Below are 16,570 nucleotides of genomic sequence, written 5' to 3'. Positions count from 1 at the left end.
CTCGACTTGTGGAATTGTGGCAGGCACAGCCGAGCCTTTTTGACATGTCCTCTGAGAGCTACCACGACCGCAATAACAGAGAGAAGAGCTGGGTGGAGATTGCGGCACAATTGCAATTGCCTGGTAAGTTTTTGTCCGGACTAGCATTTTAGCAAAGTGGATATGTTGTTGGTGGCTGTTGTTGTTGTTGGTGGTGGTGGTGTGTGTGTGTGTGAGAAAGACAGAGAGACGGATTGGATGTAATTTATTTGCTCCAATAATTGGAGATAATGCTGAATGCTATCGAACTAACAATTGCCTAGATTACGAAGTGTGTGCGTGTGACTGAATTTCTTTCTAGTGGAACTATCAAAAAATGTTTGATTACCAAATAGTAGCAGTAGATGTAGTAAATATACATCATACAGTACATGTTAATGTTTCATTACAGTGAGTGAGGTGAAAACCCGGGTCACATCACTGCGGACGCAGTATGGCAGACTCCTTAAACCCAAGGCCAGTGGCAGTGGCCAAAAACCACTTATGCCCAAACAGAACTGGATTCTTCAATACTTGGACTTTCTAAAGGCCCATGTCACTCACAGACATACAGAGTCCACTCTGAGAGTAAGTTTATGATCAAGTTCTTTTAAAATACACAAACTCATACCATATGAAAATGAAGGGATATTTGGGGGGAAATCATAGGAGTGATATTGAAGTCCAAAGAAAATTCCCAGTGTGTCTGTAGATTCTCGTTCATCCAGGTCATGGTAGTCAAGTTGTTCTCTATAGGCAGCTGGACTTTTGTAGCTTGAAACTGTTTCACCTTTCATCCAATTCGAAGTACACGTTTAGTCAAATAAATGCCACAAATTTAAACTATAGTCATGATCATTTTTCCGTAGCAGCACTATATCTAATGTAAGTTACTCCCCCTGACAGTCTAGGTTTAGTGATAATACAGTGAGAAATTGGTATCTGACCTAAAGAACACTATTAAGATCTTGTGTGTAATCTCTTTGCCTCTGTCTGCTTTCTCTACTGTGTCCTACAGCTTGGGTCGGAGTCAGAGGACACGGGTGCAACGGAGGAGGGAGAGGAGGATCAGAGCACTGTGGATATCGAAGGCGATATCTTCGCTTCTTCAAATACCAGTAGCCCGGTTTCGGTGACTCATGAATACCCCTCAAACCCTGTACCAGTCAAAGAGCCCAGTGGTCAATCTGTGAAAAGACCAAGAGCACAGAAGCCAAAACCAAAATCTGCGGAACACAATATCGAGTTGGCCAAACTGTCCCTGCTGCAGCAGGTGCAAAACACACTGTCAGCATCTAATGCAGATTCGGAAGACCTTTTTGGCCAACAGGTAGCCTCAGAGTTAAGAAATGTAAAGAATCCGTCTATACAATTAAGGCTTAGGAGGAACATCATGAATTTAATTTATGATGCTCTGGAGATGGAACAGAGCAGCACTTCAGTGAGCCTGCATGGCAGCCAGGTGCAATATGCTGGTTTACAGGCTAGGCCATATTCCATGCACCAATATCAGGCCCAGCCACCCCCCCAAAATTACAAGGCAACATCTACCCAGCCTATGCCTTTTCTGAACATGCTGAACTCAGAGTAGCTGGGTAGATTAAAGAATTAGTGTAGTGAAATGCAGGAAACAATGTAGTGGTGTTCTTTCAATATGTTCAGGATTACATGTTGTTTATATGTCACTATGATGTGACTTGCCATCTACCTCAAGTTTACTTTTTGTTACTTGAAATATTTTTGGAATTTTTGTTTTATATTTAATGAAGAAAATAATTTTAGTTATTTTTTCCCCACAAAGGTAGATTTATTTTTGTTATAACAAAGGGATTTGTGTAATAGTCCTGCATAGTTTCTATACAACATGGTCAATAAACAAAGTAACATTTGTTCAAATAGTGAAGTGTCATTTTATACTAAACCAAAAATAATGAATTGTAAGGCTAGAAAGAAAACTTTCCTCAGACAATATTATGTTTATGTCTCTGATCTCCCTACACCATGTTCTCTTGCCAAGAAACACTCCCTGCAGGTGTGACAAAGTAGTTGCAAAGGAGGTCCCGCTGCATCTTTGCCTCCACTGAAGGGTTTCTTGCTCGGCCCATTGAAACTGATTGAAGCCCTCCCTCCCTTCTCCAGGCTCCTTCAACAAGCTGATGGTTGGCATCCTCTGTGTCTACGTATCCAAGTGGTACGTAGGCATCTGGGCCTGCGTTGCTGAAGGAAATTGTGCAGGCAAAGACAGGCAAAGACAATTTTCACAACCTTGTCAGGTTCCAGGCAGATAGTTGTTCTGAACACTCGGAAGTGGTTCGCCAGAATTCCGAATGCGTTTTTCACCACACATCGAGCTCTGGACAGGCGGTAATTGTATATTTGTTGATTGGTGTTGAGGTTCCTAAATGGATATAGTTTAATGAGGTCAGGGCGGAGAGGATAAGCCTCATCACCAACCAGCACATATGGCATCACAGCATCAGTGCCTGGCAGGGTATCTGTGGGGGGGAAGTTCAGGGTGCCTGTGTCCGTTGCTTCCCTCAAGTCCGAATGGGCAAACACTCCTGCGTCTGACACCCTTCCCTGTGTCCCTGTGCATGCATAGACAAACGTGTAACTTGCATCCACTACAGCCATAAGGATGATTGAAAATCTTGATTTATAGTTGTAGAACATGCTTCCACTCTTGGCAGGGGGTTGAATGAAGATGTGCTTGCCATCTATAGCCCCCAAGCAGTGGGGAAACTGCCACTTGCTGCAAAAGTCGCTGGCAATGGCCTTCCATTCAGCATCAGTTGATGGTGTCTGAAACAAGTACAAAGTGATACATGAAATGAATTTGGTGAATTAATGTTTTTCTTTTCTTAACCACACATTTGAAACCACTTAGAGTTTACAAAATATACACAGGAATAATTGTAGGTGAGAAATCATTGTGCAAGTAAACCTTTCAATAGTCTGGCGATGGGTAAAAGAATAGAAGGAAGTTTATTTGTCACATGCATATGATTACTAATGTAAACAATGCAGTGAAATGGTCAGTTCCTTTGCCTAATTTGCATGGGGGGGGTTAGGAAGGTAGATAAGTGCATATATTGCATAAAGTGCATATGGGGGGGGGGATGATGACAGGCAGGCACCATGGAATAACCAGGGGCAAGGAAAATCTCCCTTGTCCCAGGAAGAAATTCTTGGCTCAAGGGGCCAACCCAACTGCCTGGGGTCGTGCTGGTGTGTGTGCGTGTGTGAGGGGCATGTCTGGGGTGTAGTGGTGGTGGTACAGTGAAAAAGGGAGGGGGAGGGTGCTAAGATGAAGAAAGGGGTAGAATGATGTGTACTGTATGTATGTAGGGGTTGGAGAGGTAAGGGGCAGTGTGTGTGTGTTTGGGGGCAGGGGGTGGCCAGTTGCTGTGTATGTGGGGCAGTGGCTTACTGACCTTACTGATGATGCAGTAATGAGCTAATTACTAATGCAGTGTTGGAGTGGAGAGCAGTGAGCTGTGTGTATGAGGGGATGAGGAGTTGCTAGTGATGGCAGTGGAGTGAGTGGCGGGGGGGTGGCATGTGCTGGGTGTATGGAGTGGAGAAGTAAGGCAGGTCCATGTTGCTGATGATGGTAGTGGTGTGATTGTGTAATGTAATGTGATGTTCTGTAACATGATTGTACTTCCAGTTATATTTACCTTCAAGTACTCTTCACACAACACAGAGGTAATGGCTGTGCATGTTTCCATCACGATCTTGCTTACTGTGGTGCTTCCAATCCTATATTGGAAACTCAACGAGTTGAAGGTCTCTCCTGTCAAAACAAAGAAAATGTCTTAAATATCGTTGGGTGGATTTAGATGTATGGGCAGTGAGCAAAGTTGATTTAGTAGCGTGAATTTGAGAGTAGCGTTTTGTTTGGTATTTTGGTGTTTACATGAAACGTCAAAAGAGGTGACATCATGCAGGATCTCATAGTCCACTATTAATGTAAGGGATGGTGAACATGGATGGATCATGGTAATATTGACAGATTTTAGTCGTTGGGTTGAGAATAGAATCTAGTAGTAGTAGTAGTAGTAGTAGTATCTAGGTGATGTAGTGTAACTTTGTAGAAAGGTAAAACTTGGATGATGTAGTGCGGATGTATGTACAGTAGTTGCATGGGTGAACTTGATTTTTAATATGATAGATGACCTTGCCTCATGTCCACCTTTCAATGCTGTAATAGGGAGCATATGTCAAATGTCAACTCACTTGCCTGTTGCCAAAAATCTCAGAGTAACAGAAAGCCTCTCCCTAGGGCTGATGGCTTTCCTGAGGTGTGTATCCTTCTTGACAATATGAGGAGTTACCCTCTCCAGAAGATAAGTGAAATTCTCTACAGACATTCTGAGAAGGTCCCGAAAACCTGCCATATCATCAACCTAAAAACAGAGAACCCAATACATAGATGTTGGATGTTGTTGGTAGTTTAAGAGTCTGATTATTTAACAAATGTTATAAAGCACATGGAAGTCACATATGAGTAGAAGTACAGGTACCTTCTCAAAAAATACTTGTGTGACATGTTCCAAGTCACTCACTACAATGCTACCCAAGTAGGCCAAAGTAACTTCACAAGTTCTTACTTCACAGTATGATCAGTAATCTACAATTAAATGTTGCCTACTTAAGCATGCAAAGCTAGTAATTTCAGGAAAAAAAGAGGACAATCAGACTCATCACTCTCAGATAAAGCCTATCAACATGTTTGAACCTTAAAATATATTTACATGATATTAAATAAAAAGGCAAGCTGTCAAAATAAAACTATAAGATTGTTTGCACAGTTTCTCCCCTAGATGGTTGCAGTCACTGGATAGATAGACCACCAAATCTCAACAGATCTTATATGTCCTTATATGTAGCCTACTAGGCTACAAATGCAGAAGAGTAGAAAGTAAAAGTTGACAGAACTATAATAAGTAGCCTACAGACAGACAGCAGGTGTTAAAAGGTCTGTGTAGTATGCTTACCTCCAGCTCTCCTTGGAGAATTGACAGAACATACGGTACTGTCCACATCTGCCAAGCCATTTCCTCGTCCATACACGCCATCGTCGCCTTTTCTTTTTCGTGTCTGCGCACAGAATAGCACAAATTGCCAAGGCAAGGCGTTTATTTTTGTTGAGCATTCTCATTATCAGGAAAGATCTGTGAGCATCCGAGCATCTCCCACTTCCGGTCTCTCTTCTTCTTCTTCTTTTTCACGTTGCACTTCCGGATACAAGAATCCGACGAGTCGTGTATGGGAGCAGTCAGATCGCATCCGAGCATCGGATCGTATAGTGCGAGAACAGGAATCGTAAGCTGCGTGCTGTTTACCCCCAGAGTGCGAATTACCCCACCATAATTGGGGGGTACCATCATGGTCCACTATCATATCAATCGCCCCCCCGGTCCTGTCCCGTCTCGTCTATGGAAGTCGGTGTCAGTAACTCAACACAATAACTCTGAACAATAATTTTTAATGTCATTAAGAAGCATGACAAACCATACAGTACTACCACAGAAGAAAAACAGCAGTACAACCTGATAACCTTCTTTGTCAGAACAAACTGGGTATCAACACTACAAATGAGTCACATACAGTATATACACACATGCAGAACAGTCCTGCTGAATGTCTTGCTCTCTTTCACCCTGCTGTGCCTCTCCTGTCTGCTGGGAACCCATTTTCTTTATTCACATGAACAGTGTATGAAACCTAACTGCACCTACACTTGTACTGTAATTGTCTGTAGATCTTAGTGCTAATATTTACTACTTACTCTTTTAGCACCAAAAAAACGCCTGATGTCTGGCCCTTTTCTTTTCCTCATGTTTGGCCTACTGTCTCTGTGAATAAACTCAAACAGGGTACTCAGATGAAACTATCAATATCTTAAAAATAATACAAAAGGAATGTAAGTAAAAACAATAGAAAACATCCATGTACTAGGCTATTTTGCCTAGGCTAGCCTACTACCTGGCTCTTTTTATGTTGCCCCCAGTCCCCAGAGGTTCTGATTGTAATTTTCCATAGGCTTAGCGAGGCCTACATCAGAACTTCTTGTGCCTAATCACACACACAGGATGGGCCTATGTGCCAAATGAATTTCAGAAGGGCACAATTTATTCATGATAAAATGAGAATGGAAACATATGGAGTTCTTCTCCTTTGAAATGAGAATCGTTTCTATACCACACTGTAATAAGCTTGATTTAAATAGAGACTTAGCTTATCTTGCTAACTAATGTTGGTAACTAACGTTAACGTCCGTCCACTGTAGCCTTCTGGCCTCAGTGGGTAAGTAATTCAACGTATAAAGATGTGACATGAGCTGAAAGAACAAATCACTTTAATAAATGAAAGTTGTAAAATAACACATTTTCAACAGGCTAAAAGTTGGTTAGCAACTAACATTACCAATGCACGTCTTCTGCTGCAAACCACAGACTGTATAAATTGCTGCAAACCCATGGACTGTATCTGATGAATCAACTGAATACGGTGTGGACTAGAAGCTGTTGCTTCTAGCGCAGGGCTTTTCAAAGTGTGGGGCGCGTCTCCCCTAGGGGGCACCAGAGTTCTTCGGGGGGGCGCAACGTGAGGAAAAATAAACCAGAATAAGTTACTATTGCGGACATTTAGTGAACTTCAGCTAGCCTTTGCCAGAGACAAAATGGATCGATTTTTAGTACCTAAAGCTACAGTGAGTGAGGAGACAAAGTCTGGGCCAAGCAAAAAAAGAAGGAAGTATGACCACGATTATTTAAAGTTTGGATTTTCATGGACTGGATCTGAAGATGCTCCACTGCCACAGTGTGTTGTCTGCCAAGAGGTGCTAGCTAACGATGCTATGAGATGTTTAAAATGTGTAAAACAAGATGTTTTAAAAAAGCACAGATGTTTAAAATATGTAAAAAAAAAAAAGGTTTGCAAAAAGCACAGATGTTTAAAATGTGTAAAAGAAAAAAATAAAAATGTGTACAACACCCATTTTTTTAAATACGAATGGAACATTAGGGCCCGTTTACACGAGGACGCTGTCGGGTAAAAACGACTAAATATTTTATCGGAAGTGCCTTTCGTCTACACGGGGACGGCGTTTCCGAGGCTGAAAAACGGAAAAAATTGAAAACGCCTTCCAGAGTGGATAAGTTAAAAACAGCCCCCATTGCATATCCATCTAAACTACCCAATACGCGAAACTCTGCTCGGATCTGCTCATGTTGGGTACGCGTTTACGTCATACATATGTCATATACTGTACATGCCAGCCCAGGAGGTAAGAAAGTAAGTAAAAAAGTAAGAGCATGTCTGATTACATCGATCCAACGGACCTTCAAGCTGCTCTGGCAGCTTTAATAAACGTCCAGGAGTCCTTCGAACATCTATACCGAATCTGCACATATACCGTTAATGAACAGAGGCGGGTATAGTATGCTCTTACTTTTTTACTTACCATAGCCAGAGTAGTCAAAGTTTTCGCGGCGCAGATGTGCAGATCAGACAAGACGGAAGACGTTGCGCATGCGTGCAGACATAGCGGAGGTCTTTCACAGCACCACCTAGCCGCCTGGCATGCACATCTGTGACAGAGCGCAATGCGTCTGTCACTAAACAGCGGTTCCTCCCGCTGGTCATGTTTCAATGGTCAAGTGCAATGGACTAAACCACAGTTGCAAAGACATTCCAAATACAATCTGTGTTGTATGTTTGTTGTGGGTTTGGTAATGGGGGCTTTACAAGTATGTTTTGTTACGGGTACATTTGTTACAACTTTTAGATATGTAAACCTGAAATGTTTGGTACATGTGTTCATAGTAAAAGGAGGCGAAGTGGCCAAGTGGTTAGAGCACTTGACCACTAAGCAAACGGTCCCCGGTTCGAGCCTCGGCTCGACGGGGATCTGGGGCTCGCTCCCTGTCCACCCAGCAGTGAATGGGGACCTGGTGGAAACACTGGGGGAAGTAAGGCGGCGAGGAAAGGAACTGGCCACCCTACCTCACTATGCCGATGGCCCAGGACAAGTGCGCTCTCTAACAGGCACTCCCCCAATGTACGAATCGTATATGGGACCCTCTCTTCTTCTTCATAGTAAAAGACGCGACACAGGTTTAAACAGCGCAAGCATTTATTAGTTTTCACTATAAACAATAGAGTGCTTCAAGGTCAGCGCGCACCCGGCGGCGGCCATATTGGAAGTCAAAGGTCGCTGTGTCAGTGCATTGTTGTTGTTCAGCGAAGCAAAAAGGGCTGACAATGCCGAATACGTGTGTCATTGTTGGCTGTAGTAGCCGGGGGGAAAAGGGTGGCAAAAGCTTCCACAGACTCCCTAAAGTCGTGACTAACCAGGGAATTGCAGCACAGGAGAAAAGCGAGCGGAGGAGACGACAGTGGCTGGCTGCCATTAACCGATCAAATTTAGGACAACTAGACTGTATCCGGATTTGTTCTGATCACTTTGTGACAGGTAGGTTAATATTGTCTTGAATTTCATAGTTACTAAAATGGTTACTAAAATAGTTATTTTAATTTCATAGTTACCGGTAGCATCCAGTATGCCGGCTGTTGTGTGACCGTCGTACTTTCCCTCAGTCTCGTAGCCGCTTCAACATAAAACAACAGGGAAGCAACATGGGAGCAACATTCCCCAAGTCCAGCAATGCAGTTGCAATGTGCACACAAAATAGCATGTCTCTTGTCAACTATTATCCAGGGGTGTAGACTATAGGCTGGGATAGACTCTGCGAGTGTAACACTTTCCCTCTGATCACTTTTGTCTCTCCGTCTTCAGCAGTAAACACCGACACATCGCGGACCCAACCGGACACAAATCTATCGTATGCTTCCATGCTCTTGTAGTTCTGGAAATCCTTTAGTTCACAAAATGGACTTGGGTGAACCACTAGATAGTTCACAAGATCTATGTATGTTAAATGCAGCAACAAGCTGGGGTCAGCTTTCCATTCCTTCTCACTAACAGTGTATGGATCTACATTCCCAATGAAACGTACCTTCTCAGCATAACGCTCCCGTGCCTGCTTATCCAAACTTTCACAGTAGTGCTCCATCACTTCAGATGTCTAAATTCTTTTAAAAAATCCAAGCTTTTAAGCCCTCTAATGCAGAAACAAATCGTTAAATGTGTACTCTATGATGTGTACTCTATGAGCGCTCTGGCGCGAGTGACTTCCAAGATGGCCGCGCACGCGCAGTGTTACTATTTTTAGCATCATCTCGGAGCACTCTATAGCGTGTAAAGATTCATTAAGTGCGCACATTTAACATCTGAATCCTTTTCTGCTAGAGTTTCTCTAACATCAGCCAGAAATGTTTGTAGCCATTTACCTGCTGTAGTCTTCCGGGTGCGGGACCAAACCAGAACGCAGGTCTGAAAGCACTTTTCAAGGTTTCTTCCGCGATGCGCGGGAAAGCAGGTCATTAGAGCGGAGAGAAATGGTCTAAAAATCTTACGTAAGTGTTTGTTGTAATATTTAAGGTCTGCAAATTGTTGTAGGAGTGTAATGCATGCAGTGAAAATGTTTAGAACTGTTAAAATCTGTCTAGATGTGTTGATTGATTTTAATTGTGTTAAGACTGTGCCGTAGTCTTTTAAATATGTGCTGCACTGTTCATTGGGGGGATGGCCTCGGCAGGGAGAGGACGCGTGACTTGAGCTCTGTGTGAGTAATGCCAGAGTAGCCTAGCTTGTGTGGGCATTTTGTCCCAGAATTTTTTGTTTGTTTGGTTGGTTGGTTGGTTGGTTTTGTCATTAGTGTTTTTATTGTTTGTCCTGTTTGTGTTAACTGCCGGCTTAAGAATAAAAAGAAAACTATTTTTGTACAAGAATTTTCCTTGTTTTGCTCATCATTCTGACTGACTACTCCATCCGCTCGGCACACTCTATTACAACATCCAATTGAATTCCACACATTTATGCGTCACCCTATAGACGCAGATTTCCTCCTTGAAAACGGTCGTGTAGACGCGGAAAAAAGTGAGAACGAAAACGGACTTTTGCGTTTTTGTTTCAGACCGTCCCCGTGTAAAGTGGGCCTAAGTATAGCAAAAACAAAAATTGTAAGGGGGGGCCCTGTTGTTTATTTGCTCTCTGCGGGGGGGCTGACTCTCCCACACTTTGAAACCCCCTGCTCTAGCGCGTTCGAGCGCTGCGGTGACTAAAAATGGTACAGTCCACAATAGGGGTGTCTGTCTGAAATCAATTTACATTAAAATGTTCCTACAATGGTGGCACGGTGGTGTAGTGGTTAGCGCTGTCGCCTCACAGCAAGAAGGTCCTGGGTTCGAGCCCCGTGGCCGGCGAGGGCCTTTCTGTGTGGAGTTTGCATGTTCTCCCTGTGTCCGCGTGGGTTTCCTCCGGGTGCTCCGGTTTCCCCCACAGTCCAAAGACATGCAGGTTAGGTTAACTGGTGACTCTAAATTGACCATAGGTGTGAATGTGAGTGTGAATGGTTGTCTGTGTCTATGTGTCAGCCCTGTGATGACCTGGCGACTTGTCCAGGGTGTACCCCGCCTTTCGCCCGTAGTCAGCTGGGATAGGCTCCAGCTTGCCTGCGACCCTGTAGAACAGGATAAAGCGGCTAGAGATAATGAGATGAGATGAGATGTTCCTACAATAAGAATGCCGAATGGGAGTTGGTTTGAATTATATATTCCTTTTCACAATATCAGAAAAAATATCGGACCCCCCCAAAACTTATATTTTTGTCTCTTTGGGGGGTACTGGGTCTTCATTGGGGGGTATAGTACCCCCCAGTACCCCCCGTAATTCGAACTATGGCCTTAGATGAGCTTGTCGTCAGAATTCTGATTCTGATCCAGGAGAGGATAAATATCTGATACTCCCTATTAGTCAGACAGAACTGAGGAAGCCTTTCGGTCAAGAGGTGAAACGTTTTCAAGAATCTTCAAGCAAGTCCAGTTGCCCTTTTCTACCACCCACAGTTTACTATGACCTGGATGATTGAGAATCTTGACAGATATCGGTGAATAATAAATTCGACTTCATCTCGGTTATTATGCACCGATATTCATTTCACCTTCAGCGAATAATTGTGAAATAATAGTGTCTGTTGAAAACAAAAGCATAGGAATAAAGGTACGGGGTATGATGGAGTTCCGGTTACCACCTAGACATTGATTATTTTCCGATAACAGCACATCCCGAAGTGTTTTATTCCTCTTATACTACCGTTATGTCACACTCTTGTTCTTCCTTATATTCTGGCAGCTATAAACACTCATTCCCTCACCAGCCGTTCTTTTATTTCTCCTGACATACTACTGAGACTGTAAACTTCTCTGTCTTGCTGGAAGTCCTGTCAGAGCTGCTGTTTTCAGAAATGAATCGACACCTTCTGATCAATCAAGAATTCAGAACCTGTTTTCCTCTGAAGACGTTATCATGCAACTGGTAACCTGACATGATGAATATTATATATAATATTATATCCTTGTGCTTTTCTAATGTTATGCATTTATTGACATCTATAACTCCTTTTTTTTTTTAAAGTGTATGCAGTAAGACGTTATAAATCTTGTAGCGCACGCCATCATTAACACCAGGAGGCCACAGGTTGAAGTTAAAAGGATAACTTTATTCTTGGATACGTTCCAGATCTAAAGCAAGCTTCTAAAGAACAAGTGAATGCACATTTGTTGATGTGTATCATATTTCAGCACTGTGTGATCTCTCTACATGCACTGGTCCAGGCTGGTGCTCTGACTCAGTGCTGTGGAAAGCTCCGGGTGACTCAGACAGCGTGCGAAGGTTCTCCCGGAGCTCCAGCGCTGCTGACTGATCTTCAGAATGCTGGTCTGGGAGAACGTGCCGTCGGCCTGACGCTGATACGGACCCGTCTGAACCTCATCACCCGTCATGCTGTTGCTGTTCTCAGACCAGGATATGGTCACACTGTCAGGGTAAAAGCCTCGAGCCACACACACCACACTGACATCACCCTCAGAGAGCGGAGAACCAGAGGGAGTGAGCAGGAGCAGGGATGGAGGAGACGATGGACGAGTTGATATCACTAAGGAACAAAATATCAGTGGATTTATAACCAAATACTTCACCATCGACAAGGAATATTGTTGCTGTTCTTCATTATACCTTCCTGTCCTCTATCTATCAACTCAGTACTACAACCCCGATTCCAAAAAAGTTGGGATAAAGTACTAATTGTAAATAAAAACGGAATGCAATGATGTGGAAGTTTCAAAATTCCATATTTTATTCATAATAGAACATAGATGACATATCAAATATTTAAACTGAGAAAATGTATCATTTAAAGAGAAAAATTAGGTGATTTTAAATTTCATAACACATCTCAAAAAAGTTGGGACAAGGCCATGTTTCCCACTGTGAGACATCCCCTTTTCTCTTTACAACAGTCTGTAAACGTCTGGGGACTGAGGAGACAAGTTGCTCAAGTTTAGGGATAGGAATGTTAACCCATTCTTGTCGAATGTAGGATTCTAGTTGCTCAACTGCCTTAGGTCTTTTTTGTCGTATCTTCCGTTTTATGATGCGCCAAATGTTTTCTATGGGTGAAAGATCTGGACTGCAGGCTGGCCAGTTCAGTACCCGGACCCTTCTTCTACGCAGCCATGATGCTGTAATTGATGCAGTATGTGGTTTGGCATTGTCATGTTGGAAAATGCAAGGTCTTCCCTGAAAGAGACGTCGTCTGGACGGGGAGCATATGTTGCTCTAGAACCTGGATATACCTTTCAGCATTGATGGTGTCTTTCCAGATGTGTAAGCTGCCCATGCCACACGCACTAATGCAACCCCATACCATCAGAGATGCAGGCTTCTGAACTGAGCGCTGATAACAACTCGGGTCGTCCTTCTCCTCTTTAGTCCGAATGACACAGCGTCCCTGATTTCCATAAAGAACTTCAAATTTTGATTCGTCCGACCACAGAACAGTTTTCCACTTTGCCACAGTCCATTTTAAATGAGCCTTGGCCCAGAGAAGACGTCTGCGCTTCTGGATCGTGTTTAGATACGGCTTCTTCTTTGAACTATAGAGTTTTAGCTGGCAACGGCGGATGGCACGGTGAACTGTGTTCACAGATAATGTTCTCTGGAAATATTCCTGAGCCCATTTTGTGATTTCCAATACAGAAGCATGCCTGTATGTGATGCAGTGCTATCTAAGGGCCCGAAGATCACGGGCACCCAGTATGGTTTTCCGGACTTGACCCTTATGCACAGAGATTCTTCCAGATTCTCTGAATCTTTTGATGATATTATGCACTGTAGATGATGATATGTTCAAACTCTTTGCAATTTTACACTGTCAAACTCCTTTCTGATATTGCTCCACTATTTGTCGGCACAGAATTAGGGGGATTGGTGATCCTCTTCCCATCTTTACTTCTGAGAGCTGCTGCCACTCCAAGATGCTCTTTTTATACCCAGTCATGTTAATGACCTATTGCCAATTGACCTAATGAGTTGCAATTTGGTCCTCCAGCTGTTCCTTTTTTTGTACCTTTAACTTTTCCAGCCTCTTATTGCCCCTGTCCCAACTTTTTGTCAGATGTTGCTGTCATGAAATTTCAAAATGTCTCACTTTGGACATTTGATATGTTGTCTATGTTCTATTGTGAATACAATATCAGTTTTTGAGATTTGTAAATTACTGCATTCCGTTTTTATTTACAATTTGTACTTTGTCCCAACTTTTTTGGAATCGGGGTTGTAAATACTCCACTAAGGCTTATGTTTATTAGATACAAAATCATTTCGGATCAGGCTTAGATTTCATGAGAGTAGATTCAATGGGTTTGGGAATATTTTTGCTACTTGAATTATATATATTTTTTTAATAATGTGAATTAATTACTATTTTAATAACTGTCTATTCCATACACTGAATTTTAATACTTGATTATTTATATGCACATTATTTATTTTTACAAAATGTTATTTTGAAACATTTTATCATTACTCTGCCTAATAATTCAACATTCTTCTTTTTATTAATTTTTGTAATATTTATCCATTTTATTTTATTTTATTTTATTGCATCCAGGAACATCCATTTCTTTGCAAAAGAATCTTTTTGAGCCCCTGCTTTACTCATTTTTATATTTAATAATATAAAACAAATTGTATACAATGATATTAAATAAAAATACATTATTAAAAACATATTATTAATAATATTATTTAGTAATTAGAAATACACAATTATTTTTTAAATATTAATATAAATAAAATACAATATTTTCAGACATTTTTAATCTTTATCATGACTCTGCCTAATAATTCAACATGCTTCTTTTTATTCTTTTTTGTAATATTTATCCATTTTATTTTATTTTATTTTATTTTTTGTGTCCAGGAACATCCATTTCTTTGCAAAAGAATCTTTTTCAGCCCCTGCTTTACTCATTTTTATATTTAATAATATAAAACAAATTATATGCAATGATATTAAATAAAAATAAATTATTTATTATTATTATTATTGTTAAAATTAACAAAATAAAATATTTTTAAAATATTAATATAAATAAAATAAAGATTAAAAATGTCTGAAAATATGCCATGAAGTTCTGTCAATAGTGTATTTCATCATCCATGCTGATTTAAAGTGAAGGATTAAATCAATAAGTAGAGGTTTTGCTTACCAAGGTTGGTACCTTGGGCGAACACAGAGCCTCACAGTGTTAGAGCTCAGGACAAAAACCTCTGAACACATTGCTGCTCCTGAACAGGGAATAACAGCAAGAAAAGAACAGAAAATTATCAGATTTAACACAGAAACTGTTTTATTCACTCCAGAGTCTACTTCAAAGGCCCATGAAAGCCTGTATTCATCATTTCTTCTGTGCTTCTTCTGACACACATCATACTCCCAGTGTGACCCTTCATGAACATCTCATTTGAAAATAAATTCATCGTACACATGATTTCCAACCTTTTCACCAAAATGCCTTAAAGAACACTGTGTAAGAATCAATCATTGTCCTGAAATTGCATTTACTTCTGAGGACATTCATGGAGATTTCATTTCAGAAGTTTTTGTGCAACGGTTCCTCTGATCTGGAGCACTGTGATTCTCCACTGCAGTCAACACAAGCACAGTAATAAACTGCTTCATCTTCAGCTTGGACTCCTTCGATGTTCAGATAATCCTGATTGCCCGAGTTGGTGTAAGTGAACCTGGCAGGTAATCCAGTCGCTCTGATGTCATTGCGGAGCAGAATCTGAGGAGGGCCATCAGTCCTACTGACTCAAATCATACGCCATCAAACCTGACAGACATGAGGACGATATCAAGGTGAAATGAGAGCACTAATTTAGACTTGGATTGATGATGGTTAGATGAGGATTACCTTGCAAACTATTCCATGTTGTACAATGGCTGGTTAAAGTCATCTCATTATCTCTACCCGCTTTATCCTGTTCTACAGGGTCGCAAGCAAGCTGGAGCCTATCCCAGCTGACTACGGGCGAAAGGCGGGGTACACCCTGGACAAGTCGCCAGGTCATCACAGGGCTGACACATAGACACAGACAACCATTCACACTCACATTCACACCTACGGTCAATTTAGAGTCACCAGTTAACCTAACCTGCATGTCTTTGGACTGTGGGGGAAACCGGAGCACCCAGAGGAAACCCATGTGGAGAACATGCAAACTCTGCACAGAAAGGCCCTCGCCGGCCACGGGGCTCGAACCCGGACCTTCTTGCTGTGAGGCGACAGCGCTAACCACTACACCACCGTGCCGCCTGGCTGGTTAAAGTAAAAAATCTAAATCAAGAAGAAAATCTTGGGCTGTTTTTGGAAAATAATCAACTTCGGTGTGGTAACAGGAGATGTGCTCCATCTCACTACTGCATCATTGATTATTTTGCGATGAAAGCAAATGTTTTACTCCTTACCATTGTTTAAATTGATGATGGTGCGATATGACAGTGAGACTCTTACCAGTCAGGGTGAGCAGGAGTCCGGTAACGGATACAGTGTTCATCATCATCATCATGTCTTCACTTGTGGAGAAGATCTGAGAGCATTCAGACTCACAGGTCTTTTATAAACAAAAATAAACAGCAGCATGGGGACACAACTTTTTTTTGGAAAGAGAAAGCGAGAGCAAAAAAAGGAGAAGCAGGTGGTGGGACTGAGTTTCAGCTCCTCATCCGTTTTGAATCTCGGTGCCGTTTCTCAAGATAGCAAAAGGGGAGAAACCCCTTGACACACACTCCACCACTTAGACGGCTCCATCACCTCACACACCCACACAGGAAGCAACCATGCATGAAGGCCTGCTTTGCACAATTATCTCAGTCTTCTCGTTGCATATTTATTTTCTCTGCATCATATATAATCAAAAAACTCCAGCTATTAGAGGACCACGAAGACAAGCTATGCATGACAAAACGATGAGCATTTTTGTCTCACTGCACACCTACAAGGTGACCAACAATGTAAGAGTGTATAAAAATAATAGAAGAGTAAATGTACACAAAACACCCATACACTTGGTTGC

The 16,570-nt window shown here is 41.8% G+C and overlaps 1 protein-coding gene and 1 gene segment (V, D, J or C); both read right to left on the bottom strand.

Moving 5' to 3' along the window:
- Positions 1 to 2,012: 2,012 nt before the first annotated feature.
- Positions 2,013 to 4,391, bottom strand: LOC132888813 (uncharacterized). The gene is made up of 4 exons (XM_060924909.1): positions 4,262 to 4,391; positions 3,699 to 3,814; positions 2,318 to 2,820; positions 2,013 to 2,235 (listed from the first exon to the last, which is right to left on the bottom strand). The coding sequence occupies exons 1-4, from the start codon at positions 4,389 to 4,391 to the stop codon at positions 2,013 to 2,015; spliced, it is 972 nt and encodes a 323-aa protein (XP_060780892.1).
- A 7,318-nt stretch (positions 4,392 to 11,709) lies between these two features.
- Positions 11,710 to 16,066, bottom strand: LOC132888544 (Ig kappa-b4 chain C region-like). The segment is given in 2 exon segments: positions 11,710 to 12,083; positions 16,009 to 16,066. Coding segments are annotated over 2 exon segments (393 nt in total).
- Between the last annotated feature and the right edge of the window lie 504 nt (positions 16,067 to 16,570).

This window comes from Neoarius graeffei, chromosome 7 (assembly GCF_027579695.1).
Source record: "Neoarius graeffei isolate fNeoGra1 chromosome 7, fNeoGra1.pri, whole genome shotgun sequence".
NCBI classification, from domain to species: Eukaryota; Metazoa; Chordata; class Actinopteri; order Siluriformes; family Ariidae; genus Neoarius; species Neoarius graeffei.
The sequence above is the reverse complement of the archived record's forward strand: the minus strand, read 5'-3'. Positions and strand labels throughout refer to the sequence as shown.

Bases quoted from the DNA above. Each gene is read 5' to 3' on its own strand.
- LOC132888813 (XM_060924909.1), bottom strand. From the start codon at position 4,391: ATGTCTGTAGAGAATTTCACTTATCTTCTGGAGAGGGTAACTCCTCAT. The intron at 2,821-3,698 runs GTAAATATAACT...TACTTGTTTCAG, and splicing joins TGTGTGAAGAGTACTTGAAG to ACACCATCAACTGATGCTGA. The intron at 2,236-2,317 runs GTTCAGAACAAC...AATTTCCTTCAG, and splicing joins CTGGCGAACCACTTCCGAGT to CAACGCAGGCCCAGATGCCT.